We start from the raw sequence: 27,797 nt of genomic DNA, 5'->3' as shown, positions 1-27,797 counted from the left end.
ATACCAGATCCCCCGTGTAACCCAAACGCTACCAGACTCCCCCCGTAACCCAAGGCACTGACCACCAGACCCCGCCCCCCCGTAACCCAGGACACTGACCACCAGACACCCCCCCCCCCACGTTGTACCCAGGACACTGACCACCAGATCCTCCGTGTAACCCAAATACTGACTATCAGAACCCCCCCTCCCCTGTAGCCCAGGACACTGACCATCAGAGTCCCCCTTAGAACCCAGCACACTGACCATGAGACGCCTCTTGCAACCGGACACTGGCCATCTAGTGTGTTTGTATTAGAGCAACATTTGATGGTTTGTATTATTTTATATTGTATTATGCACGCGATATTTGAATTGTATGTTGAGGCAGCGTCAAATGTATGAAGAAAATTCAATGAATTGATGATCTAGTGGTATGACTGTCTTTGAGTGTGTCTGTCCGAATGTCATTGACTGAAAGTTAGTAAAGCGACACTTAAACTGTCTGCGCTAATGCGAGCTGATCATGTTTAATGTGGACATACAAACATGTCGAGCCGGTCCTCCCCTGATCTGGGTGTGTGTCAATGGTGCACAACTTATTTAAATAGGGGGAGGGAGCAGCAGTAATGATGTGGGTTAGAGCTGAATTGACAGGAGTGAGACTGCTGAATTTTTACAAGTCCGCTCGGCTGTCAGCTTAAGTAAGTCTTTTTTTTTAAGAAGGGCTCATTATTAAATTTAGATATTTTGAACCTGAATAATTTGAAATATGTATAAACTCAATCCTGGCCTAATTTGGCCAACTGGGTTTTCTCTAGACATATTTCGTAGCATATACTTCCTGGTGCACACCTGAAATTCGGGATCCAGCGGTTGCGGGATTTTATTTTCGCCCCTTATTCTTTACTTGAACAACTGATTTTGAGCTTCTATTTTTTCTCTAGATACCAAGCTCCGGTTATGATGGCTGGAAATACGGCTGGGACTTGTTGCGTGCTCTTGCTCTGGACTATCACGTGTATTGTAGCTGAGCCTCAGGCTTCGGCTGAATCATATCACGTTGGAACTGTTGTAGGAAAAAGTGAACGTTGCCCTTCTAAAAGTGGTATTCATAATGGAAGTTTATTTAATCTTCTTGAAGCAGGAAGCGCTGTGGAGGTACCTTGTAATATATAGTATGTGAAACGGCATATCTGATCCGAAACGTGTGTTTAATGTTTCTTTAACTTTAAGAAATGGGGTTTTTACGGGTTGTGTGATGTATGAACATCTCATCAAGTCTCTGCTATTGCCTCAGCGAATCAAAATCGCGAACGTTTCCCTTTGTGACTAATACATACTCCAGTCCACGCAATCTATAGGACCGTATCATTCTCGCCCGCCGTCAAATCTAGGGAGCCCGCTATCTCTCTTAGTTACAATCTTGGCCAGAGAATCTCTGGTGATGTATTTTCCTCCCAATCCTGCACTGTGCCCTCTGGAATTCCCTCAATGCATTTACTGCCTTTTTTTCCAGTAAAGGCGTTTAAATATTAACTTTGAACCCGGAATCAGAAATTAAGATTTTTTCTTTTAAACGAGCTGTTTGCTAACTTGCATATTTTAACTTCTCTTATCTAAAATTTTTGATTGCATTTAATGTAAAAAGAAAACTGCTTTGTCTTGCACAGACTGATTGGGTGTTTCCTTCATAACAGCATCTTTCACGAACTTTAGGCATTTTTCAACTAGTGAAGTGTGGCCACCATTGTAAAGCTGGAAGTGCAGCAACCAGCTCCTACAAAGAATGAGAAAAATGGCCAGATAATGTGTTCTGCTATTTGAAATAATTGGTTAGGGCACCCATGAGACTACCCTGCTCTGTGTGTTGTCTTTTGTGCTCATCAGAAAGAGATGAGCTTTATTTTAATCTCAGCTCTGAAAGGTGGCATTTCCAACTGTGCATTGTCCCTTCAGTGTAGCATTGAAGTGCCGGTCTGGATTATGCTGAAATCTTGAGTGCAATCTGAAGCACTCAAGTCAAAGTTTTGCTATCACCTGAGCCAGGTTATCATTGCCAATAAGCCTCAGCTCCACCAGATCATCTACCAAGTATCACATTTTTTGATTTGAGGGTGGCATTAATTAACTGAACTCCCTTGTATCTAGATGTCTTGCTTTTATTAAACTCCACTCCTCATGACTTGTTGAAATTCGAAGAATTTACGAACGGGAGTCTTAAGATTAATGCATATTAAGTAAATTGAAATAAAATGCTGAAAATTAGTGCAATAGGCTTTAAACAAGTGTAAGAATCGGGTAGGGCAATGGTTGAAATAATGAAGGGAAGATAGGTGAGATTAAATGACTGGCTAAGGGAATGGTAATGAATGATGGGGGTGAGGTTGAAATAATGAAGGAATGACAGGCTAAGGGAATGGTAATGAATGATGGGGGTGAGGTTGAAATAATGAAGGAATGACAGGCTAAGGGAATGGTAATGAGACAAAGAAACAATGTGTCTGGAGGTGTGAATGGCAGAACGATAAAGTTGCTATCTAAAGCCAAAATGAGTAGAATCAAAACTGGTAGAGTTCTATATTTGAGTCACCTCATTTTTAGGTATGCCTGGTGTTGCTCCTGGCATGCCCTCCTGCACTCTTCATTGAACCAGTGTTGATTCCCTGGCTTGGTGGTAATGGAGGGATATGCCAGGTCATGAGGCTATAGATTGTGGTTGTACACAGTTCTGCTGATGGCCCACAGTGCCTCATGGATGCCCAGTTTTGAGTTGCTAGATCTGTTCAAAATCTATCCATGTGGTATTGATACAACACAATTTGAGGGTATCTTCAATGTGAAGACAGGACAGTCTCTAAGGACTGTCCAAATACTGTCATGGACAGGTGCACCTGATGGGTAGATAGGTGAGGTCAAGCATATTTTTCCCAGTGCTCCCTCGCCACTTGCCACAGACCCAATCTAGCAGCTATGCCCTTTAGGACTTGGCTAGTTCAGTTGATAGTTGTGCTACTGACTCACTGGACACTGAAGTCTCCACCCAGAGTATATTCGCCCTTGACATCCTCTGCTTCTTTCAAGCAGTGTTCCACATGGAGAGATGATTGGCAATGTTCTAATAGTCACTATTACCAAGGTCAGCTTTTAATTCCAGATTCATTTAATTGAATTAAATTCGAACAGTTGCTGTGGGATTCAAACCAGTGTCACCAGAGCCTTAGCCTGGGCCTCTAGATTGTTAGTCTTGACATTGCTACAATGCCACCATCTTGCTTTCTATTGGAAACTTAGTGATGGAAGGCATTGGAAGAGCCATGGACCCAAATGAATTGACAATGGGGCATGTTGTAGCATATTCATTCTGTTTACATGTATACACCTCAACTGTTACACTGTCAAGGTGCTCACATTGCTCTGGCAGAACTGCCAAACCTGTAAATTGAGTGAGACAATCCAGTTTTTTTTAAAGCCCTGTTTAAAATGATGGTCTGGTTGGCTGGCATTTTCTTGTATCAGTTACCTCTTCTGCAGAAGCTGTATGGCCTACAATGGCTTCCATCAGATGATAGTGACCCAAGATGTAGCTGACCTTTTTTGGGGCTGATCTGAATTAAAAATGTCTGTAGTGTGACAAATTTACACATACCAGCAACAATTTACGATGAATTTTAATCATTGTTCTTGACAACTAACAAAGGAAATCCCCGAAACAAAAACAGAATTACCTGAAAAAAGGAAATCCCCTTCTTCTTTCCTTTTGCTGTTTGCATTTTAAGGCTAATCTATAATTGTTTTATTGACACTGTAACCAATTGCAGTAAAAAGTGAGTAAATGGCTGGAATGGATTTGTTTGCACTGTAAATTGACTATTTACTTTATTTCCTAGTGTCACTGTGTAGTCCAGCTCAATGGGTCCCAGTGGTGTTCATTTGTAAAAACTACTGATGACTGCAAACTTGACAGCGGCTTTATTAACTACCTTCAGGGGGCCACCTGTAGTTTTCCCCACAATTTGCTGCCATTGGCCATCGTGTTGTATGTAAGTTGTAACTATTTTAAATGTTGCATTTGTCATCATGCCAAATTATAGACTAGATAAAATAATGCTAATTGTTATTTCCTGTTGCAAGAACTATATACGTACAGAAAACAATATGAAAACAAACTGAAAATAAACTCTTGCTGACAACTTGCAGTTCTGATATTCTTGACTATCAAACTAAATTAGTACTTTATGGTCTGACAGCTGCTGTGTAGCCTGGTATGTTGGCTCAAAGGTCATATTAGTGCATTTTAAAATTCTAGTTGCACTACTGTTACCTTGCAAAGCCTTCTATTTTACAAGTGGCCTTGCCCTGTTTACTGAGAACCAGGAGCACATATTCCTTAGCAATGTAGTTATTGTCGTCCTTTTTGGCTAGAGCAGAAAGATTGCTAGGTAGCTTAAAGAATGCTATGATTGTGATAAGACCCTATATGTTACCTGTGGCTATTGCTTTCTCCAGAATGCAAGGGGAATTTTTCTTTCTGAAAGCATATTGGACCACTAGATTTTGATTTGCCACTTCAGTAGTGGATTCCTACATATACAGCATTGGAGGCTCTCAGAAGAATTGGAGTGGAGCCGAAGAAATATATCTGGATGTTGGAATTGGAAACAACACTTTTTTTTAAGAAAGAGAATCTCAATTAGAAGAAACTGCATTTCCCTGCAACTTGAACAATATATTTAGATTACATTTTTTTATGCAGTGCCACCACCCATCCATTAGCTGAGCTGTGTACTGGAGTTTTCCATAATATTGCAAATATTGTCAGTCTCCTCTTCAGACAACAGTTGGCATCATCGCATTCCACTGTCAAGAGTGGAATGTAATTTGCTGAAAATTTGCAAACATTGTCATCTTCCCAGTTTACCCTGAGGTGGGTGTGTGGGAAGATTTTTCCCTGGTGGGTGGCAGTGTGAATAAAGTAACACAAGAAATTGTCATGAGCTGCTCATGTATATTGTCTAGGAGTTGTGGTTACAGTTAATGCATGATTTGGGAAGGTGCAGCATGATCTATACAGATCTCCAAGGATGTTTTTTTTAGGGAGGTGCAGAAATCAGAAAATTGACCCTCTGTTTTTGATTTCAATGAAAATTGAGCCTTTTCTGGAATGGGAGCAGTTTACTTGGGCAGCAATGCACCCTGCAACGACTTACTCCAAGCACTTCAGACTCTGTTATAGTACTCGTTTTGCACTTTCAAATTTTATATCTTTAAATTGTGTCACTTTTTTTTCTATTTTCCAGAGTTCCCATTTCCTTGGCATTTGCACCATTTTCTTGTATCTTAATGCTTCTGCCCAATTGTTGATTTGAGGAGATTTTTTTCCCCCTCCTTGTTAGGTTGCCTTCTTGAAAAGGGTAGCATCTCTTATCCCTCAATAGCTGTTTTCCAGCGGGGTTTTTAATCCAACAATATCTAATTGCTTAATCCCTGCCCCTCCATCAGATATCATGTGGTTAAAACCACAACTTTCACGATGGTAGTTCAGAAAAGTCAAAGGCACTTATCCTCACCAGTTAATCTAACCAATGTTTTATCATGGCTAGCTGCAATACAAATAGATGTCAGTTATGTGGCTTTGCCCTTCACGAATGAACGTTATTCCAGAATGCAATTTCAAAATCCATCCCAAAGATGTGTTAAGCACTTTGAAGTCCTAACACAACCTGGAGGGAAAATATCTGTACTTTTTCTTGAGCTTCATATTGTAAGAAGTGCTAAATCAAAACCATATTTTGTAGTACAAAACAAGGGGGTGGGATGAAAGGGGAAAAATGCCCATATTTTGTAGTACAAAACAAGGGGGTGGGATGAAAGGGGAAAAATGCAAGAAGCTTTTATTGTACCCAATTGCTTGTTTTGGGGCATGGATTTGGTTTTATTAAGTTTGACTTGGTCAGATTAAGATTTTAAATGGTGAACCCATTTCACAAGAGAAAATCAACCAATAAAAAAAGCATTTTAGTGATTGACTAAAAGTGTGTGTTTGCAGGTTGTTTGGCTGCTCTATCTATTTATATTTCTTGGGACAACAGCTGAAGCATTGTAAGTATATTATTTCTGCCGGTTCTGCGCAACTTAACTTCTAAGCAACACTTGAGTCTTGCTGTCATACTTGGCATTTTCAAAAATATGGAGAAGTTAAATATATCGTAACATGATTGGACACAGTTATCATTGTGCAGACAGGTTAAACGCTGACACTAAAGTATGTACATTGTGCTACGGAACTTTGCAGTCTGTGTACATTGACAGTACAAAGTATTTACAGACCTAAGTTGCATCAGACAGTAATATTCACTCAACCTCTGAACACTGAATTGATGTGTAAATTGTTGGTCAGCCATACTGGATTTGGGTGAAGTTGGAAACTGTTTGGTTAATAATACATTGCAGCACTTAAACCTAAAATGAGACGCAGCACAAAGAGGCTATCTGTCCTGCCATACTACCGTACACATTCCCTATAATCTTGTGTCTTCAAATATCTAATTGACTCCTGCCTCATTTGATGCACTCCAGTGACATCATGTCATGGTCCTACTGTTCTCTTTAGTGTGTATTTGTTTTTTCTGGAATAGCTTCAAATGTGTTTTTCCTTAAGTATGTAGTGCAAATTAACCAAACCTGGGATTGCCATCTTTCACAACAGAAAGCTACTTGGTCCATAGAACTCTTAAAATAAACACCTGCCCTTTCTCCATACATTTTAAATTTTTACTAGAATAGAATCTGCTTTACAATTCCTATCTTAACATCCAGCAGGGAAATATAATCATCTTTTGCCTGCTCTATTTTTAGATGTGGTAGGCTTGAATTTATTTATCTATGGTTAGTAATTTACTGATTTGGAAGAAGGAATATTCCTAATTGTACTTTAATGAAATGGTTTTAGTTGATTTTGAATTATAATAGTTTTTAGTATCTTCTAATGTTCTTACTTTCTGAATACCCTACAGATGTTAACTCATTAAATGTATTTTCTTTAATCTTAGTTTTTGTCCTAATCTGGCTTCCATTGCTGCAAGCTTAAAGTTGTCACATAATGTGGCAGTATCCTTTTTCTCTATCACCTGTAAATACTGGGACATATTCACCCATAACAGCAAAGTATAAATTGTGAACATTGTTACTAGCACTGTCATTTCACATTAAAACGGGTATTGTAATTAACAAGCAATGGGTATATTTGACAATTTCTGTGCAAATTGTATTTTTAACTTGTGCAAGATGAGCATATGTTCACACACTTGGACTTTTTGTGGTTTGGGGAAAAAATGGAGTATTGCAATACTTGCCATCATTGATAGCAAATATTGCTTCCCTAGGAAAAATGTTTACATCTTGAAAAGGTTATGAGCACATTTTTAAAGTTTTATGTGCGTACTGACTATTGTTTTTGTTTTGGGCAATTCTTTACTCAAGCTGCTAATTCATTCTGATTTAGACTTAATCAAGTTCTCTTTGCCCATGGACTTCATGTTCACTTTGCTTCCAGTAATGCACAATAATGCAAGTTATCTTGTTTACTGCAATCCACAATACATTCTATCTAAAGTATGCTGAAGTTTAATGTGCTCCGGATTATATTTTTGTGCCCCTGCACCCCCAACAGCAACATGTGTGCACATTTTGTTCCCATTTCTCCATTTATCACAGCATTTAAGAATATTAATTTTGGGCATTGCCATTGAACATGGACAAAAATCAAAGAGTTCTCATTCAAGGGTCAATATTTCTAGCTTCTAACCAATATAATAGAAATTGGCTTGTCAAGTTAAGATTCGGCTGCAAGTTGGTATACAGTTGAGCTATGCAGAGTATGGATGTTCTGGATTTGTTTTGGGTTTTTTTGTCCCTGGTTCTTCTACTGCACTGACGAACAGCATTTAGACATCCAATAATGGTTAGTATTGGCATTTGGAAACCAGTTCTACTGTTGTTTATTTGACATCAAGTTGTGGATGAGCTGAAATTTTCTCCAACTCAAGTGTGAAGTCAGCTTATTTGTCCAGTATCAAACTGCATCACAGTGGGATCTATCCCCTCCATGGCTGCTTGGCTATGAACCTCTGTCATCTCCATAAAATGCATCCTATTCACCATTTTTGAGTTCACCACCTATTTTTCTCCATCTGCAGTATTGCTTGTATCTGCCCTTAACCACTTAACATTGTAGTTGCCTCCATTACTTGATGTCTGTTAGTATTAGTCCATAGTGTAGTCTGTTAAGTTTTTTACTGGTCAGCTTCTATTGTCTGCATCATTCTCCTGGTCTGTTTTTACCCTTCTAAAGCTACAGTAAATAGTAACAATTTTTCCTCATTAAACAATGCTCCAAATATATCTTGAATTATGTTCTTCAAATTGCCTACTCAATAAACAGTACAGTCGGAGAGTTAACCTCAATGATCAGAGGGTAAAATGGAGCTAAATACTGACATGACCTTTAAAAACTGAAACAATGGGTGATTTTTTTTAATTTGATGAAGTTTCATGGGGATTCCTTTCTTTTAAAGTTGTTGGTCTCTCTGGGGATCAACATGAGGGACCGGGAAGATTTACCTTGGCAAGGGTTGGGGTGGCAAGTTGCCAGAGTGGGCCTTAATGCTGGTGTTCTGGTCTCCAGAAATTGAAAAGCACTACTTGACGGTTGCTCAGCAGAACTGGGAGAAGCAAACCATTGGAGCTGGGGTTAATGTTGGACTGGTTCCTCTATGTAAAAGTCTGCTGTAGAGAGCAGGCAGGGAAGTATAACTGGTGCAAAAATAAAACAGGAAAGGTAGCTCAACCATGGCTTACAAAAGAAATTGAATGGCATTAGATTCAAAGAGGAGACATGTAAAATGCCAGAAAAAACAGCAAACCTGAGAATTAGGAGCGGTTTAGAATTCAGCAAAAGTGGACAAAAAGATTGATCAAGAAGGGGAAGATGGAGCATTACAATAAACTTGCAAGGAGCATAATTGACTGTAAAAGCTTCAATAAATACATGAAGAGAAAAAGACTAACGAAGACAATGTAGATCCCTTACAGTCAGAAACCGGGGAAATAATAATGGGGAACAAAGAAATAGAAGAATTGAACACATTTTTGTGCTGTACTCGAGAGGACATAACTAATTTCCCTGAAATGTTAGGAAACCAAGGGTCCAATGAGAGGGAGGAATTGAAGAAAAGTTTTTTTTTTAAAAATGGTGCTAAAGAAATTAACAGGGTTAAAGGCTGAAAAATCCCCAGGGCCTGACAATCTACATCTGAGTACTAAAGGAAGTGGCCCTAGAAATATTGGATGCATTGGTGGCCACCTTCCAGAATTCTATAGACTCTGGAACAGTTCCTACGGATTGGAGGGTGGCAAAAGTAACCCCAAGGAGAAAGAAGTAAAAACAGAATTACAGACCAGTTAGCCTAACATCAGCAGTAGTGGGGAAAATACTAGAGTCTGTTATAAAAGACATGATAACAGAACACTTGGAAGGCATTATAATGGGATTAGACAAAGCCAGCATGGGTTTATGAAAGGGAAATCATGCTTAACTAATCTTCTGGAGATTTTTGAGGATGTAACTAATAGAATAGATTAGGGAGAACCAGTGGATGTGGTGTATTTGGACTTCAAGAAGGCTTTTGATAAGGTCCCTCATAAGCGGCTAGTGGGCCAAATTAAAGTACGTGGGATCGGGGGTAATATACTGGCATGGATTGAGAATTGGTTGACAGATCGAAAACAGAATGGGAATAAATGGGTCTTTTTCCAGAGGGAACCAAATGCAATATTCCTAAGTTTGCTGATGGCAAAACTGAGGAGGATGCAAGGAGGCTTCAGGGCAATTTAGACAATGTGTGTGTGTGGGGGCAAACACTTGGCAGATGCAGTATAACATGAATAAATGTGTAGTTATATGCTTCAGTGTGAAAAACAAAGGTGGAGTATAATTTAAATGGCGATATATTGGGAAATGTAGATGTCCAAAGGGATCTGGGTGTCCTTGTACACCAGTCAATGAAAGCAAATAGTCAGGTGCAGCAAGCAATTAGGAAAGCAAATGGTATGTTAGCCTTCATTGCAAAAGGATTTGAGTTCAGAAGTAGGGATGGCTTACTGCAGTTATACAGGCCCTTGGTGAGACCACACCTGGAGAATTGCATGCAAATTTGGTCTCCCTACCTAAGAGGATATACTCGCCATAAGGGAGTGCAGCGAAGGTTCACTAGGCTGATACTGAGGATTGCAGGACTGTCATGTGAGGAGAGATTGGTTCGACTGCGCCTGTATTCACTAGAGTTTAGAAGAATGAGAGGGGATGTGATTGAAACATGTAAAATTCTTCTAATAGGGCTAGACAGACTGGATGCAAGGAAGATGTTTCACCTAGGTGGGGTGTCTAGAACCAGGGGCCACAGTCTCCGGATATGGGGCAGGCCGATTAGGACTGAGATGAAGAAAAATTTCTTCACTGAGTGGTCGGCCTGTGGAATTCTCCACCATAGGCTGTGGAGGCTTGAGTATATTCAAGAAAGAAATTGATACATTTTTGGATATTAGAGGCATCAAGGGGAATGGAGAGAAAGTGGAAATGTGGCATTGAGCTAGAGGATCAGCCATGGTCGTATTGAATGGTGGAGCAGGCTCGAAGGGCCGAATGGCCTACTCCTCCTGGCTTCCAAGTTTCTATGTTTTCTATATGTGGTGTTTTTGGTACTGTTAAATGGGGATATCTCTTCTGTAGCTTAAGGCATTAGTTGCTTACTAAATAGTGTTAGTCAATATTGATTTTTAGTTTGAATGCTGAATTGTCTTAATCTTGTCATGCAATTAAGTTGATCAATGGGAATTCTAGTCTCGTGTAACACGAGTGTTTCAGGTACATTGTTTGTGACCAGCAGACCAGTTAATGTATGAAATAAGAAAAATATAAATTGACTTGTGCTTTTCCAGTGACTAGATAAAGGTTGGCAACAATACATGAAGCTGGATAAAATTACTCTTGTCCTCGACTTGTCAAAGTATGCAATAATGGAAATTCTTGTACACGCAGTTATTTGAATTGAGTATATGCACAACTGAAAATGAAAAGTTAATTATCGGTGTAGGAATTGAGGCTTTGTTTGCAAGTGTTTGACTATTGTATTTTTTTCTTGATGGATTTATTCATGGTGTAACTTTCCTTGCTCTTGGCAATGGAGCTCCAGATGTATTCAGTGCAATAGTTGCCTTTTCTGACCCTAGAACTGCCAATCTGGCAATTGGAGCTTTATTTGGTAAGATTTTGAATTTTCTGTTCTGACAATCTTCACATCGTGCTATTTTTAAAATAGAATTTGTTATAAACCATTAAGTCTTAAGAAGGTGGTTTTCCAAAAGTGCTTGATATTATATAGTGGTATAACTGACCTGACTTCCTCTGTTAATGAGTTAATTCCTCATGTGGCAGTGATCCAGCTACTGAGTGTAGTAGCATGGGCTCAACTAAAAACAAAGTGCTGGATTCTTCGATTTTGCTATTATAGACTTGAATGACAGTTGAAGATTCTTCCATGTGAATTAATACTTGAGCAAATACTTTTTGCATTGAATACACATGCAAGGACCATACAATGCTGTCTTGAAGCTATTTTGGTTGCTCATGAAAATTTTGATCCTCCATGATTACAGAGAATTTTACAGCACCTCAGCAGTAGGTTGTTTTATTGGCATCGCAAGCCTAACTTGTTAATCAGAAAATGAAACTTGTGGAATAACAGTTTCAGTGGTACAGCCTCCAATCAATGTCTGGAATCTCTTGGCCTGTAACTAGTTGCTACTGAACTGCTGCAGTTTATCAAGCACCTGAAGATAGATTCAGAAAAAGAGGATAAATTGGGTGCCCTGACTACTTTTAAATGTTTGGCAAACCTATCTTTTTTTGCTTCCTCCACTTTGCAGGTGCTGGTATATTTGTGACTACTGTTGTTGCTGGAGGTGTTGCTCTTACAAGACCATTTATAATGGCATCAAGGCCGTTCCTTCGAGATATGATATTCTACATGGCTGCAGTGTTCTGGACTTTTCTAGTTGTCTATTTTGGGAGCATTGACTTGGGGCAAGCACTTGGTGAGGGAGATTTGAAGAAAATCTGATTACAACTAAACTAGTCAATTTTAGCTTCTGCAGTTTTATTAATTTGATTTAAAATGTCTTGCAATTTGTTGGCTAACTGAATATATAGTGAAATTAATCTGTTTTTATACTTCTAGGTTACTTGGCTTTGTATGTGGTCTATGTACTTACAGTGATCATAAGCAGTATAATTTATAGAAACCAGAAAAACCAGTCTCATTCTTCCCTTTATGCTCATGAATCAGAAAGTAAGTGCATTGATTGTTTAACAAGCTAATCACAACTTTTGTGGATTCTAATTGTATGACAGAATTGACTATCCAATATCTCAGCTCTTGTTGCTACAATTGTTACTGTAGCAGTATTAAACTTGGGGTAGCAGGGTAATGTTTAAATTGAACTGCTCAACACCCGCAAGTGGTCTGATGAATTTCACATTCTAACAAGTTGTTTTCTATTAATTTGGGAAGGCAGTGTTCATGCACACAGAACACTGCTTATTGACTCTCACTGCTGGCATCTTGATTGTAATTCTATGCTATAAACGTCCAATATAGTTTCTGCTTCTCCAATCTCATGTATTGCAAAGCTAAAGCAGCTCAATTCAAACCTTCCTCCATGGGGTCGGCATGTGGTGAATTTTGGCTTATCTGCAAACTGGTGGAAGTGATGAACAATTTTAAACTTTTTTTTCAGTCTGTGACGCTGAGGACACCAATCCATCTTCTATCAGGACACCTATACATGAAGACTGTAAGTATTTTTCTAACAAGCTAACTAATGTAACTCATTTTCATGTGTATAAGTACTTAGCTCTCTTGTAGGACAACCACATTTGTATTCAAGTAGACAATCTATAGTTTACCACTTAAGTTGAGCAATTTTATTACTACTACACTAATTAAAGCCTTTAAGCTAGTGCATAGCAAGGATTGTTTCTCATGATCATAAATTTTGCTGTAGTTATATGAAAATCTAATGGTATTTCAAAATTGAGTAAAACCTGTTCAACCGTCTTAAAGTTTGTGATGCCCTCTTGCTGCAATCTAGTCAATCTCTTGAAGTGATTGAACTTTATTTTTTCTTAGCAAGCGAGTATCAACCTTTAATTGGAACAGAAGAATCCAAATCTACAAAATCCATTTTGTTGGACTCTCTTAATCCCATTGACTTTCAAAAATGGAGGAGGAATTGCTTGCCCTGGAATATCTTCAAATGTTTAACGGTGATTCTGACTGTATTCTAACATTCATTAGGTGGTGAGGGGAGTGGGTTAGGCTTTTTAGACTGTACCAAGAAAATGATGGGGATGGGGAGGACAGGGGAATGTGGAATTATTCCTAGCTTTAGATGTGGCAGTAAAAATTGCTGCTTTGAAGTCTGACCCTCTTAAATTTTGACTTCCGTTTCCAGCTGCATAGGTATCTAATGGCCCAATTTCTCTGGCAACTACCACATCAATGCATTATACTGTCCTATAGTGAGATGCTGACTGATATCTTTGGTAGCCTTTGTTTTCCCTTCCCAAGAGGGGAATTAAATGTGGAGTGCACAATTTGTGGAATATTTATAGTGCCAACTAAATGGCTGTAAAGCTTTGGTGTACCACGCCCAGCAAAATTCCATTTGAAAGGCTAATGAAATAGTTTGTGTGCCACAATAGGAGGTGCCTGCTTGTTTTCCCTTTCACCACACATACACACAATGCCAAATCTTCCAGCACTGATTTTAGTCATCCTATTTTCCACTAATGGCTTGTTTCGACATATATTTTTGTCTTGAAATTTTTCCATTCTCAATGCTTCCTTTCTCTCTTTCTACCTCCCAGCCCCCCAGCCAGTGGTGTGGTTTAGTTTCCTCTTTTTTTTTCTTTAAAATCTTGGCAATCTGCCTGATACAGTACATATAAAATTCCAAGCATTTGTTCAACATTTACTTATTCCTTTTGTTCTCTTCTAGCTGCCAATTGAGTTTTTGCTTCTAATCTGTATACCTGTGGTGGATTCAAGCCAGGAAGACCGTAATTGGAAACGCCCATTGAACTGTCTACAAATTGTTACTGGATCACTTGCCTGCATCTTCACATTAAAATCTGGCAGTTGTAAGAATTTTTAACTTCCATGCAAGAAAATTATTTCTGGAACAAGGCCACCCATTTTTTCCTTTTGAAATGTCCAGGTTACCCTTCCTTGAGCTGTTTTAAAAAAAAAAATGAAGCCTTATCTTTATGTCACTGGTCAGCTGCCCATCCAAAATGAGTGGAAAGTAGCAGCTGACCAGCAAGACAGTAAGTTTGATCATCCAGAGGCTGCTGACCACAAGCCAGTAGCAAACATGTTGTTTCTGAGCAGGAGATGTCTAAGACAGAGGAAACTGAGACTTTCCTGTGGGATGCAGTCTTGGTCTTGTTGTCGCATTGAAAAACTTTGGCTGTTACCCCGGTGGGGCTTTTCTGTCTGCAAACCTGCTTCATTGAGCTTGGGGGTGGGGGGGTGGCCAAGAAAATTGTAGTGGATAAGGCTTCAAATTAGGTTAAAAAAATTTTTTTTTTAAGAACATTTAGACTGTAGGCTTGGCTGGTTTATGAACAAATGTAATGCAAGTAAAACTGTAAGATTAGATTTGGGGATCAGTTTGGCCATTCTTTTGCATATGATTATACTTTCTGTTGAAGAGAAGTTTAAAATGGTGTATAAAGTGGGCCAATCAATTTTGACCACATTTGCCCAACAGTAAACTTTTTCTCTGCCAGTTATTGGCTTTCAGCTACAGATTCATTTCAAGATAGTCTTCTAAAAGTAGCACATCACAAAATTTAGTCTAGTCAACTTACCTGAACAATGGTGTTTTTGAGTATTGCTGAAAAAATACACTGTCAAAGCTTTTCATCTTGCACTCATTGGTGCTCTTGCGATTATCCTAATGTCAGGGGAAGCAACAACTTTATACTGAGAAGAGTGCTGATTGGTTGGCAAGTGGACTCTGGTAGAGGCATTGCCATGGAGAATGCATCAGGTATTGGTGACTGACAGTTAACTACCAAACATAGTTTGTTTGAAATTTAAACCAAGCAGCTTGAATCAAGTATAGGCATTGCCCGCAGGAATGAACCAGTGAATGGCTGTACTTATTTTTTTCAGCTGAAAACGTGTGCAATGTGTGCATGTGAACTTTGTTTGCAAAGAACAGGGCCCTGTGTATTAATATGTTTAGCTTCCAGTAAACATGTGCCACACTGACTATCTTAAATTGGTTGTCGGTGTAATTTTTAGCACAGGATTATTTGGCAAGTGTTGTCCAATTGCAGAACTACATCTAATGTTGGAAAAAAATTTTTTTCTCAAGCATGGGCTGTTGGGTACAGTCTGTACCATGTCAGTTGTGAACAGCGGAAAGCACATGATGCTTGATACGATCTCACATATTTGGGATGTAGAACCTACATACCTAGCATCACACTGGCACTGAAATTCATATATCATGTTACTCGTTTGAGTTAGGCAGAATGTCCTTTTGGTTTGGTGGTAGTATTCTTTTAGTGGCTGTTATGACATGGCAGGTGAGTGCTAAGCAGATCAAATCCACAAAGGAAACTTGGCAACACTATCAAAACAGTTCTACAATTTGTATTTTTTATAAGAAGACTTGTGCATTGAATTCAGAAGTAATGAGTCCACAATCAGATTTTAAAAACTAAATTAAAACATTTATTAACAAATGAAAAGATTTCAAGCACATAAGATTAGTTACTTAATAATATAACACATCCTAATTAATCTGACTCCAACTACACACCCCCTTTTAAGGCAACAGAATAAAATAGATTTTTAAATTTAGATAGGCAAACCAGCATATTACCACAGCACCTACTCAATTGTGGAATTCCAAAGGCTTTCCTGCACTTTTTGGTTACTGGTCACCAGCTTCCCCAAGGCTCTTTTACACTTTAGGCCTTCCATGGCCCCACAACAAGCTTCCACCTTTATGTTTCTCTCTGTTAATCTGTAAATTCCATAGCTCTATATGGCTTTGAAAATTTTACTTTTCCCATAATCTAAAACTTTCATGTTGTCAATATGGTCAGTACTTTTGGGCAGGGGGGGTGGAATAAACATACTGCTTGGCCTTGCTTATCTTGTTAGTTGTAAACATCCCATCATCCCTTTGAAACCTAAACAAATCCTTCACTTATCTAAAAATGCAAATTTTCTTCACGCCCTACATGCTGAGCCCTCATCCATGTTTACTTATTAGCATTTCCAATGCCTTTTACCCATAACTTTTAATTTCAAGCTTAGTCTCTCTGACTCTAATTCAATTTAATCACATGGAACCATCTGCACTCACACCCATAAACCTACTTTACAACAAACCACAATAATGTAATTTTAAAATATTAGTTTCCTGACAGGCAAATACCACTAGTGTTGCTCCTGCATAGTAGCAGCACGAAACAGCTAGCTTCACCTGTTGCTCAAATTCTTAGGATATCTTTCCCTTCCAGGGTAATCTGAGATAGACTGAGCACTTTTCAGTGCTAAAAGCGATGGCCTCAGGCCTGTTCATGAATTTATACAATGTACATTGTGAAATGATCCAGAGTTTATGCAATGTACATTGTGAAATGATCCAATCAGAGTAGCCATTATCCTGCAGGATGTTTTTGCACCCTATTTCCGTATCAAGCTTGGAATGTGAACAAATGGCTTGCAACCTATTTACAAGGTTGCCAATAAGACCAACCTTATAGCATATGTTGTAAGAATCCCAACGTGTATTGACCAGTGAAGGTAGGCTTGTGGTAGAGAACCCCCTGGCAGATTTCTCAACTAGTACATCAAGGAAAGAGGTCACTCTGGTTTTTGTTTTTCAAAAACCTGATACAATTGCAGTTTTCTGTGACAAGTTTGTGTTGCATTGCAAGTTTTGGTGGTTGAGGAGAGGAATAATTCAAAGTGATTCATATGGCAGTCCTGAAGTGATGGGACATCTTGAATTGTGATTATCTTGTCATTTTTAATTCTGCAAATGTAAAAGACTGTTTCCGCCTTAAATGGGTGTGGAGAAGTCAGTAAGGGAAAGACTGAAGTTGACACATCAAAACTTAGTGGTTTCAATAGCAGTTGATTGAGTACATTATAAGGTCATTTTAAAGGAGTACTTTTTCTTGCCTTCTTGAAGTTGGGGCAGAATGGTTACTGATTTTTGTGACGCACTATTTTTGGAAGACAGCTACAGGATTTGGCCTGAAACAATGTAGTTCAAAGCTGCTAACTGGCAAGGGTCCAAGTTGACTGGGCAGATTTGGTTAAAACAATTGACCCATTTTATACTTTTTGAACTTTGCTTTAACTTGAATGGAAAGTAAAATCATATAGGGTGCAAAAGGAGTAGCCAGTCTGATCACATCAGTTTCCTGTCAAGCTGGTTGGGTTAAATTACTTTTTTTTGGTGGGGTGGGGGCACATCCTTGAAGGTTTGATGGTCATCAAGCAGGGATGTATAGTAAAAGTACGGGTGTTGGGACTTCCATTTTGTGTCATCCTTGTCGGCCAAAGTGTGGAAGGTGCACCAATGGGATTTTAATGTAACGTTCTTTTTTTCTAATGGACCTGTCACTGAACCTTGCCGTTTTCTCAATCTGTCCATTTCCTGCTTTCTGCCGAGTGGCGGTTTCAGCAAGAGATGTGCACTCTTCTAATTCCTCAATCACTCCATCATTAGCACCAATGCCTTCAGCTGCTGAGACCTTAAACCTCTCTGCCTCGACTTTTCCTCCAACATTCCTTTGGTGATAATCCATATGGTAAATATGTAAATAAACATACATATTTAGGAAGTTTCAGACTTGGTGTTTCAGCTGGGATCAGGAAATGATTTGAATTTAATTGCGTATTGCTGGAGATCTCATGGTGTACTAATCTTGTGAAGATCTCTTTCTGAATTGATGCATGTACAGCAAAATTAACTGTCTTTGTTTAGTCTTGTGATGCCGTTAACTAAAAGCTTTGTTTTCTTGACAGATGGTTTATTACGTATTAATGGTCAGTTTCCTGTCTGGGCTCTTGTTCTGCTGATTTCACTAATTATAGCAATGCTGATTTTCTTCACCACACAGAATGAGGAACCACCAAAGTATCACAGTGTAAGCCATCAAGAATGTGGGGTTATTATTTACTTGATAGGTCAAACTGTGTCTTGAACTTCACTCCTTGGATGCAAATCAAAATTTCAGATGTAAACATCCAAAAGATGAACATAAATGGAAACCACTGGCTTCCAGAGAAACCTCCTACAGCTTATCCTCTATCTCATTTAACTGGTATTGTCTGGCACAACAAGATCCTTGCCATTTTCTAGTGGGTTCTGCTGCTCTACTGCAGAATCCGTTCAGAAGAAAACTAAGTCTGGAAAGCAGCACAAATTTAAAAGGACAAAATATTTGACTTTGGATGACTGCAGTAAATGTGTGACTGCTGTAAATATGTATGAGGTTTCAAAAGATGCTAAATCATAATGGGACAAGAGTAGCATGAATCCAAGACTTGTAATAAATAGTTCATACTGGAGGAAAGTATGCAATGTATTTCCTTAGTTTGGTATCAGAACCAGTGCTGTTTTTGGACATTAACAACAATTTAAATTTGCAGATGACAACTTTTGATGTGTAGTAAACAGTGAGGAACCTAGTAATAGAGATCATAGACAAGCTGGTGAAATGGGAAGATGCATAGCAGCTGAATTCATTGAAAAAAAATTATCCATCTTTAGGAGGAATGTGGAGAAGCAATACATGGATATGGTATAAAAATGATGCAAGAACAGAGACTTGGACTATTTGTGGCAGAATAAGCTAATAAAGCATATGGAATGTTGGGTTTCAAATAAATAGCCATGAAGACAAAGTCCAGGAAGTTATTGTGCTAAATCTAGGTCCCTGACTGGAGAAATTAATTCTGGGCATCACACCTTTAGAAAGATGTGAAGTGCCGGAGAGGATTCATTCATGTGCTCTGACCATTGACAGGTGTTTGGCTTACTGTCATCTGATGCTTCACCGTGAACTGTTTTCTTGGCACAACTGATGGCTTGCTATTGTCGTCTACTCTCTAGAGTAAATCCCAAGTCTACTTCAGCCAGAATGGGAGTCAAATCCATGCTGTTGGCATTGTTCTGAAGAACATACTAGCCAATTGATCTAACCAGCCCCCATCTAGAGAGGATACAGAAGAAACTTACTAGCATTGTTCTAGATGATCCAAGGATAGAATAACAAAAGCTGGAGGTATTCCCATTGAGCAGAGAAAGCCAAGAAGACATTTGGCAGGGTATAATAATCGTGAAATATTGAGTAAATAAACTTTCCTGAAGGATTAATACCAAGAGGCCTCTGATTTGTAGATTGTCAGTTTTGTCAAACCTCAAGTTTCAGATGTGGAATGTACTATCCAGTCAGTGTAGTGGAAATATTCAATGGTAGCTTTCAAAAGGGTTAGCTAAGTACTTGGAGAAAATTTTAGTGCAAGTTTGCAGATGAACCATGGAAGTGGGACTAACTTTAAGATGGTAGAATAAACCATCTCTGCTGTACTATTCTGATTCTATGAGCTGATTCTTGAATGACTCCATGGTTAATTTTATGGACAATTAACTAGAAAACCCTGGCATACCTACACATTGGAGCCTGCCTTCATTTACCAGTTAAATGTGATTATTTAGGTGTGCGTTAAGACAGCTAGAATGTCTCTGCCTCTGCCAAAGTGCAGCCTTGGTTGAAAACATCTGACTGCCAACCATGGATTTCCACAATTGTTTTAACCTGTAGATGTATATGATTACTGATCTTTTGATTTTTGAATTACAATGGTGGCTAGATTTTTGCTTTGCCATTACAGCCTTGCATCCATAAGCTCAATTTAGCTAATTCTCTTTAGCATATTGGTTTTGAGTGCACGATGTACAGCCTTTTGCTATCTTTGTGCTACTCTACAAATTGTATACAGTTATATTTACTTTAGTTGAGCATTGACGGGATTACGACAGTCTTGGTAGACCTTCTGCATTAAGCTCTTCATTTCTTAGCTTCTCTCGTACTGATTTCTAGCTGGAGCTTTCCTAGTCTTTTTCTCTTTTTCTTTGGTTGACTGTTTGATTTCCGTAGCCTTTTTGTGTAGCTTTTGTATATTCAATGAAATGTGGCTTGGCTAATCAGCCTTGATTCAGTTTTTTGTGATTCAAAATTAATTGTTTTGGTGACTTGAAGTCTGCCTAATGCTGGACTGAGTTTTAACATGCAGCTTTGGCATTTTAAATGAAGTTTGTAACCATTTTCTGGTTTCACTACTTTTTCTCGAAACAAAACAAGTGGTCAACCTTCACATCCAAATGTGCTGTCCTATGAATGTAATAGGTCATATAGCCCTTGAGCTATCAGTAAGATCATAGATTATCTTGATTGCCCCATCCCTCAAATTCCCTTGGTGCTCAAATCTGTATCTGAGTATCCGTACAGCAGTCCCCCTGCTGAAGAAATTCCTCCTTGTCACAGTCCTAAATGGCTGACCCTAATTTTAGATTTTCCAGCCAGGGGAGACAGTCTTTCAGCAGCTTCCCTATCAAGCCTTCCAGAACTTTGTACATTGAATGAGGACTGATCTCATTGAATTATTAACTCCAGGGAATATAACCAAGTTGGTTTCTTGAGAGTGATGGCTTGGTTAAAATCTAGTTGCATCCTTAAGGTAAGCATGTGCTTCCTTTGGGTAAGACTACTAAAACTGGGCACACTAATCAATGTGTCATCTTACTCACTCTACATAATTGCAGCAAGACTTGCATACACACAATCCTCATACAGTAAAACCTAATGCACCTTTTTACCTTCCCAATTGCTTGCTGTACCTGAAACTTAACTTTGTACAAGAAACTCTATTCCCCTGAAGCCCATACTTACTAGCCTTTGTTAATTAGCTTAAATATAAGCCTTGATACTGTTCTCGGTATTTTTCATACAACTAAGATATTAGGATTCTGAAGTATTAACCCTTCTAATTAACATCTTAATTTCTGGGTCCTCAGTTGTGCCTGCCCTAATGAGGTACAAATAATGAGTATTTATGAATAATGTAGAACTTGTTGAGCAAGATTTTACACATAACAAAAAGTGAAGACCTGAGTCTCATCCCTCAAGTTCCTAGGATTCTTTTGAGTGTTGTCAGCATAGTGGATGTCTTCCTTTTTGTGCATCTCTGAAGTGATGAATTGTCTCTTAGAAGAATCATAGCGCAAGCCGTGGTAACAAAGACTGATTTTCCGCCCACCCCACCCCCCACCCCCCCAATTTTTATCCTCCCCCTCGTTATTCCAGAATCCCTTATTTTGAAATAGCCCAAATTCACTTTGTCCTTTTGGCTTAGGATGCAGGTCATCTGGAGTCCCCCTATTTCTAACTAAAGTCTTGTAGACTGAAGTTAAATGTCCATCTCTTATCCCCTGGGCCTTTAGAGTTTATATTCCATTGTGAACTAATAAAATACATTTCCTTTAGATACAGAACAGTTGCAAACAGTCACATTTTTAACTTCAGTCCCACAGATACTAAAGCCTTTAAAAACAAATGTTAGTAACACTTCCCAACATAATGTCAAAACAGAAATTTCCTTCTAATACAGATATTCTGCCCTACAATTATGGGTAATCAATTAAATTAATGCACGGGCTTTCCTTAGCTTGAACTTAAAGATAAGGTGTCACCCTATCTTTCACCCATTTCTTCAAAGCTGTTAGAGACTCTTAATTGGCCCACAATACAATTAAGACAACATACAACTACTGAACCCAGACTCTTAGGCAACTTGGTCATAAATCTATTAAATATAGTCTCTCTCGAGCAATAGCTACCATCCTGTAAAGTATCCCAACAAGCAGAAATTCAAATTGAACCATTTTAAAAAGTAGCTAAAAAAATTCATAGGTGTTGTGACCAACAACACCCTAAAAATTTGTATTATCAAAACCTTACAAGTACAGCTATAAAACTTCATTCATTGCTTGCAAGATATGGTATGTATTAACGTAATTTGCTTTCTTTTTCAGGTATTTTCTCTTATTGGGTTTCTCTTCAGCACCATACTGATTAATGCCATAGCCACTGAGATTGTGAATCTCTTACGTACCTTTGGAATAATTTTTAACCTGAGTAACACTGTTCTGGGATTGACATTACTAGCCTGGGGAAACAGCATTGGAGGTACAGTATTTCCCCTGCCTGTGGAAATTGTATTAAGGTCATTGGTTTAAAATAGTCAGAAGCTGAGCAAAACTTCAGTGTCAAGACTATGAAAGTTTGCTGGTGAAGGCTTTTTTTGAATCTTTGAAATAAATGAGTTTTCTTTTTAAAACATTGAAGCAGGCCAATTGGATGGCAAGCACTAGCATTGGACTAAACAGCTTCCTTCAGCATTGCAAATATCTATAGTTGTGATATATGAACAACTTTTTCCTAAAATTCCTTGAAAGAGTATAATGCTAATGATGTAATTGGTAGCCAAGTTTTTGTTTAAACATTTTATGTACTGGACTTGATTATAAACTCCAGTATAATTTTAGACTCGGAGATATTTGCTCACTGGCTGACTAACTGCAGTTCACTGAGGTAATCAAATATCTAAAGTCCTGTTTGATCAACAGAAGATGTGTTTATCTAGCACCTCACATGGCACCTAATTTGTACAAATGATGGTACTTGAAGGATGAGTGTTAGTCACGATATTGGAAGAGCTTGCTGCACTTCAAATAATTCCAATGGGCTCTGGGATGTACTCATGCTTCAGTGCTCACCCTCTCCCTCACCAAGCACACAGTCTGGACTATGCTTCAGTGCAATACCAAAGGAGTGCTGCATTTAGAGGTACTGTCTTTTTGATTAGGACCATGCCTGGCATCTCATGACACATTTGAAAAGTAAATATTACTCCACCTTCTGGTGTAGAGGCTAACATTTTATTCCTTGACACAGGTTACCTGGTCATTTCTCATTGCTGTTTGGAGAGCATTACTCTGTGCATATTGGCTAGATTTTATAATTGCTTTCCATGATCTCAATCCCCCCACTATAAATGCATCTTTGGTTAATGCCAACCTGAATAGGCAAACTGGCCATGTGTCAGAAAGGTGGCAGCATTCTCTTGATATTACACTGGGGTGTTAACTCCCTGCCTTTGGAGTCCTGACAGGTTGTTTTTTTTTCCCTAAATGTTTCCCCTCCTTTGTTCTGTTTTAGTCCTATTTTCTAGACCATTTGAAGTAAGTGAGCCTTAAATGACTTCAATTTTAAAATTCTTAACTGAAAGCAAAATTCTTGCTCAATTTGCATTTTGGCAATGCAGGGTTAGAACAACAGGCATGACCAGACCTGGATATCAGTTTGAAGTAGATCCTTATTTTAATTGACTTCGAACCACACACCCACCCTCACAAACTGTTTTCTGGGAGTGGCGTACACATTGGGTTGAAATAAAATTTACTTTTGAACTTTCAGATTTGTTCTCTGACATCACACTAGCTCGACAGGGGTATCCACGTATGGCTATTGCCGCATGCTTTGGCGGAATAATATTTAGTATCCTTTGCTGTCTGTGTATTTAAATACAACTTGCAATAGCTATTAGAATTTATATGCTTCCTTAACTCTACATAATAGATATGCTGTTTGGCATTGGCCTAAGCTCCTTAATTCAGATGCCTTATTTGAATACCCTTGAGGTATGTACCTCTTCTTTCACCTAAAAACCATTTTGATCGTGCTGTACACCTTTTAAATGAAGATCAACATTGCCTCCTTTATGTATTTTTAAATACAAAGCATTTACTCTTAAGTGATGTCTGTCTTATGACTGAGGCTGCTGTGTATTATAAACTCCATTTATGTCTGAAGATATGCTAAGCAGTGAAAACTTGATATATTTTGAGGGACTTGGAGGTGAGGGAGGGGATTTCAAGTGGGATTTATACAGAAGAAAGCATAGCTGTTGACGCTGGGAGGAAAAAGATGCTTGAGACTTGCCAAACTTAATCTTTTGTCAGAGTGGAGTGATTCACAACAGTAGGATGAAAACTTTTTTTACATTGGCAAGGATCAGGAACCAATGTAGGTCATTTAAGGTGAAAAGTAAATGGGATTCAGTGTGGCAGCAGAGTTCTAGATAGGTTGAAGTGAAGGATGCAGTCGGACTAGGACACTAAAGTAATCAAATCCAGAAGTGACAAAGCTACATAAGTGTTTGGTAGAATTTGAGCAGAAGAAAGACCTCTTCATGGCTTATTACCAACAATGAAATACTTGAGTGATGGGTGTTCCTACTGAGGATATCAAGTTACAAGCTCTACTCAATAGAACACTTGAGTTGATATTAAGGTAATGGGTGGGGTGAGATTGGAGTCAATAGCCAGAATATGTTGTGATGGAGACCAAAGACAGGTGCTTCATAAATTACTGAGGATGCACTTTAGTAGATGGTAGAACTGGGTGTTGCTGATCTTGAGTGAGGTGAGGGTAGAACATTTGGTGACCAAAGTTAATGATGCAAGAAAAGAAGCCACTGCTAGAGTTGCTAAACCACTTGTGGCCTTCCTGGATGTAGAACATCGACTAACTTTGCAACTCCACGAAGTAGAGTGAATGTATTTATTAGGTTGCTTTGAACTGTAGATTGGCATCTGATTTCATTTTACCATTAAAAATAAGTTTTTTTTGGCTTGGAAATTGGTCATTATCTTGAAACTGGTTAATGTAAACCGTAGGATTTTTGTATGTTCTCAAATTCAACATTGACTTTGATACTGAACCTGAACTTTTGTCCTCCAAAACAGCCTTCAGGCATAGATTTTGTGGCTTGGCATGCTCAATTTGGGGTGGTTCAAATTGGCCTTATACCTAACTGCTTGTTACTGGAAAAAATGATACTTTCACATGACATTCCAGACGCAGATGACTAATGTGAAGTCATCACATCTGCTAGTGGACTTTTGCAAAATATGACCTTTGATCTGTTTATCCCTTCCACTTGGTAACCCTCCAGCATATGGTCCTGTTCCACATATTTATAATGATCAAACCAGTTACATGTGAATTACACACCTTCAAAGACTAGCCAGGTTTAGATGTTCAATGCTTTGTCAAAATTCTTATTCAAAATGCATAATACTGTATTAGGGCTTCATTATAATTGTACTTGTGCCAAATTTACTTACTCACTCTATTTTACCCCAGATCAACCATGATGGCCTCTTGGATTGGATTCTAGTTGGATCGCTAGGCTTAAGTTTAGTCATGTCATTTATATTTATTCCAATTCAACGGTTTAAACTCAGACAATTGTATGGCATTATTCTGGTCTCTTATTACTTATTATTTGTCACAATAGCACTATTAACTGAAGCTGGTGTCATACATGTTTAAAACATTGCATTCCTTGTATGAGTTGATGTGAACAAACTATTCTCACCTTTTTGTACATAAATGGATTCTTAGGCTACAGTTCGTCAGAAACCTAATTTGGAGATGGTGGAATTTTTTTTGTACTGAACATAACATGCCCATTTGGCTTCCCATTTTCACCATAGATGTCTTGGTTATTTAAAGTAAGTTTGCTTTGTTTGTCATGTCCCATTCTAGGAATGGGAAGAGGAAGATGAGTATTAATAATCAAACCTGTTACCACCCGACTTATAACAAAGTTACTGAAAGATGGTGGAATATATGAAACACATTCCTTGCAAGGATTAAAAACCCTGTTCCTCCCCCTCTTTCCCCCACCCCTCGTCAATACCCTCTTGTTTCATGTGCAGTATTTCATTTCTGAACCTGGAATTCATAGCAGCCTCCTCTGCTAGGTAGGATTTCAAATAGGATGGGGGTTTCCATCCTCTTAACTTAAAACTCAACATACCACTGATCTAAACTTCCCTTGTTTAGTTAAATTTTGTACTGTTGTGGATAAATGAGCACTTTGCACTATTCTAGGTGATTAGATCTTTCTGACAGTTTCGTAAATAGGATCCAATTTAATAAGGGAAATATTTTTACAGGTGTTTATATACAGCATTATGGGTCTATCCTTGTCTTCAACAAAATCTCTGCATTCCATGATTGTACAACTTTTTATTTGTGAAATAAATTTTAATTTTTACAGTGCTTTGCCATGTTCACTTGTCATCTCTTTAATGTTTGGTATTTTTATTCAACAAGCCTTAAAGTTGTTCTTGGGAAGATGTCAGCACATAACCCTTTGATTTAGCCTAGTAATGAAGAGCTTCACTGATATATACCGCCCAGTGTCCTGGCCTGGCACAATGGTGGTTAATTTCTCCTATTTAGAGTTGTCATGCAATAAAAAATGCAGATTTACTATGCATAATCTTTCCCTCCACTTCAACATGCTGATCCTGTTGTCTCTTGCTTTCACCATAACAAAACCTGTCTCAAATTGTTCATGACCAGCTGTAGTCTTGCAGCCAAAACTAAAAGCATAAGATCTCTATAGACACAACCTGAAAATTCAAGAAATTTTAAATGTACTGGCTTTTAAATACCTGAGTTACTAGGTGTCAGACACCTAGTTGGAAGAGTTTCCAACTATAATACTGCGAAATCTGCATTGCAATTCATGCCCAATAAAAGGATATCATATTAATTAAATGTAAACATCGGTTGTTGCTTGTATGGAATCTCCTGAAACTGCCTCCAAATGGACATGGTTTGTTGCAAAAAGGTTACCCAACCCTCTTTGCCGCCATCTTAACAGGTCACAAGTTCTGAATTGAATGGGAGTCACTGCCTTGAATGGACATGCCAAGACAACACTCCTTCATGAAACTGACAGCTTCAAACAATGACAGCTTACTTGAGCAATGGGCTCCTGTGCTCGTAGCCTTGCAAATCTAGAGACAAAGGAAAGCTGAGAAGGCCAGTTTTCACAACATATGAACAACCACCATCTACCTTCTATTGGACATCAATTGCTTTTGACCATATGCTGAAACCAGTTCTGATTCTGAAACCTTCATCACAAACCTGGACCTGGTGGCAATCTGCAGAATAACACCAAGATAACAGTTAGAGGGAGGTTGTGGCTGATTCCAAAGCTTGAGTTCACCCGCAAAGAATTTGGAACTCCTGCTTCTACAGCCACAAGTCTCAATGCTTGACCTGCTGAACAGTCTTCTCTTCAAAGGAACACTGCAGTAATCCTAGCATCTGACCCCAGCTATCTGAACTTGTCTGAACTATTTAAGGGGAAAAGGCTTCCTTCACTGAACTCAGACACATGAACTGTTAAGCAAAAATAATTGTTAATGCACTTCCTAAAGTGTTTATCTTTTGAGTGTGTGGTATGACTGATGGAATTTGGATCGTTCAGTGTGTGAATAAATAACCCTTTGTTTAAATCCACAAGTCTGCTGCTGGTATCTTTTTAAAATGATATCCTATTAACTGGGTTTAGACGGTGGTGAGCTGGCTTCTTAACTGCTGCAGTCTGTGGTGATAGTACACTTAGTGCTGTTTGAAAGACCGTTCCAGGATTTTGATCCAGTGGTAGTGAAGGAACAGTGATTTATGGTTCCAAATCAGGGTGGTGTGTGGCTTGGAGGGGAACTTT

At 38.6% G+C, this 27,797-nt stretch overlaps 1 protein-coding gene across 4 annotated transcripts; it reads left to right on the top strand.

Annotated features, from left to right (window-relative positions):
* Positions 1–83: 83 nt before the first annotated feature.
* On the top strand, positions 84–27,583 carry slc8b1 (solute carrier family 8 member B1). 4 transcript variants are annotated; one of them, XM_041202360.1, is made up of 16 exons: positions 84–312; positions 927–1,140; positions 3,870–4,022; positions 6,029–6,081; positions 7,032–7,089; positions 11,195–11,300; positions 11,965–12,132; positions 12,276–12,386; positions 12,835–12,891; positions 13,227–13,363; positions 14,098–14,239; positions 18,162–18,283; positions 22,234–22,387; positions 23,678–23,758; positions 23,840–23,901; positions 26,943–27,583. In XM_041202360.1, the coding sequence occupies exons 2-16, from the start codon at positions 943–945 to the stop codon at positions 27,009–27,011; spliced, it is 1,671 nt and encodes a 556-aa protein (XP_041058294.1). In that variant the 5' UTR covers positions 84–312; positions 927–942; the 3' UTR covers positions 27,012–27,583. The 4 variants fall into 4 exon arrangements, with proteins under 4 accessions (XP_041058294.1, XP_041058292.1, XP_041058293.1 ...); XM_041202358.1 differs by lacking the exon at positions 26,943–27,583 and adding an exon at positions 25,409–26,332; XM_041202359.1 differs by lacking the exons at positions 84–312; positions 26,943–27,583 and adding exons at positions 594–683; positions 25,409–26,332.
* Positions 27,584–27,797: the final 214 nt, after the last annotated feature.

Source organism: Carcharodon carcharias, chromosome 13 (genome assembly GCF_017639515.1).
Source record: "Carcharodon carcharias isolate sCarCar2 chromosome 13, sCarCar2.pri, whole genome shotgun sequence".
In the NCBI taxonomy this organism is placed as follows: Eukaryota; Metazoa; Chordata; class Chondrichthyes; order Lamniformes; family Lamnidae; genus Carcharodon; species Carcharodon carcharias.
The sequence above is the reverse complement of the archived record's forward strand: the minus strand, read 5'-3'. Positions and strand labels throughout refer to the sequence as shown.

What these genes read in the sequence shown, in the direction of transcription:
- slc8b1 (XM_041202358.1), top strand. Translation starts at nt 943, where the DNA reads ATGATGGCTGGAAATACGGCTGGGACTTGTTGCGTGCTCTTGCTCTGG. An exon ending in CACATTAAAATCTGGCAGTT is followed by an intron (nt 14,240 to 18,161) that starts GTAAGAATTTTT and finishes TTTTCTTGACAG; the next exon opens with ATGGTTTATTACGTATTAAT. An exon ending in CTTTGGCGGAATAATATTTA is followed by an intron (nt 23,759 to 23,839) that starts GTATCCTTTGCT and finishes TCTACATAATAG; the next exon opens with ATATGCTGTTTGGCATTGGC.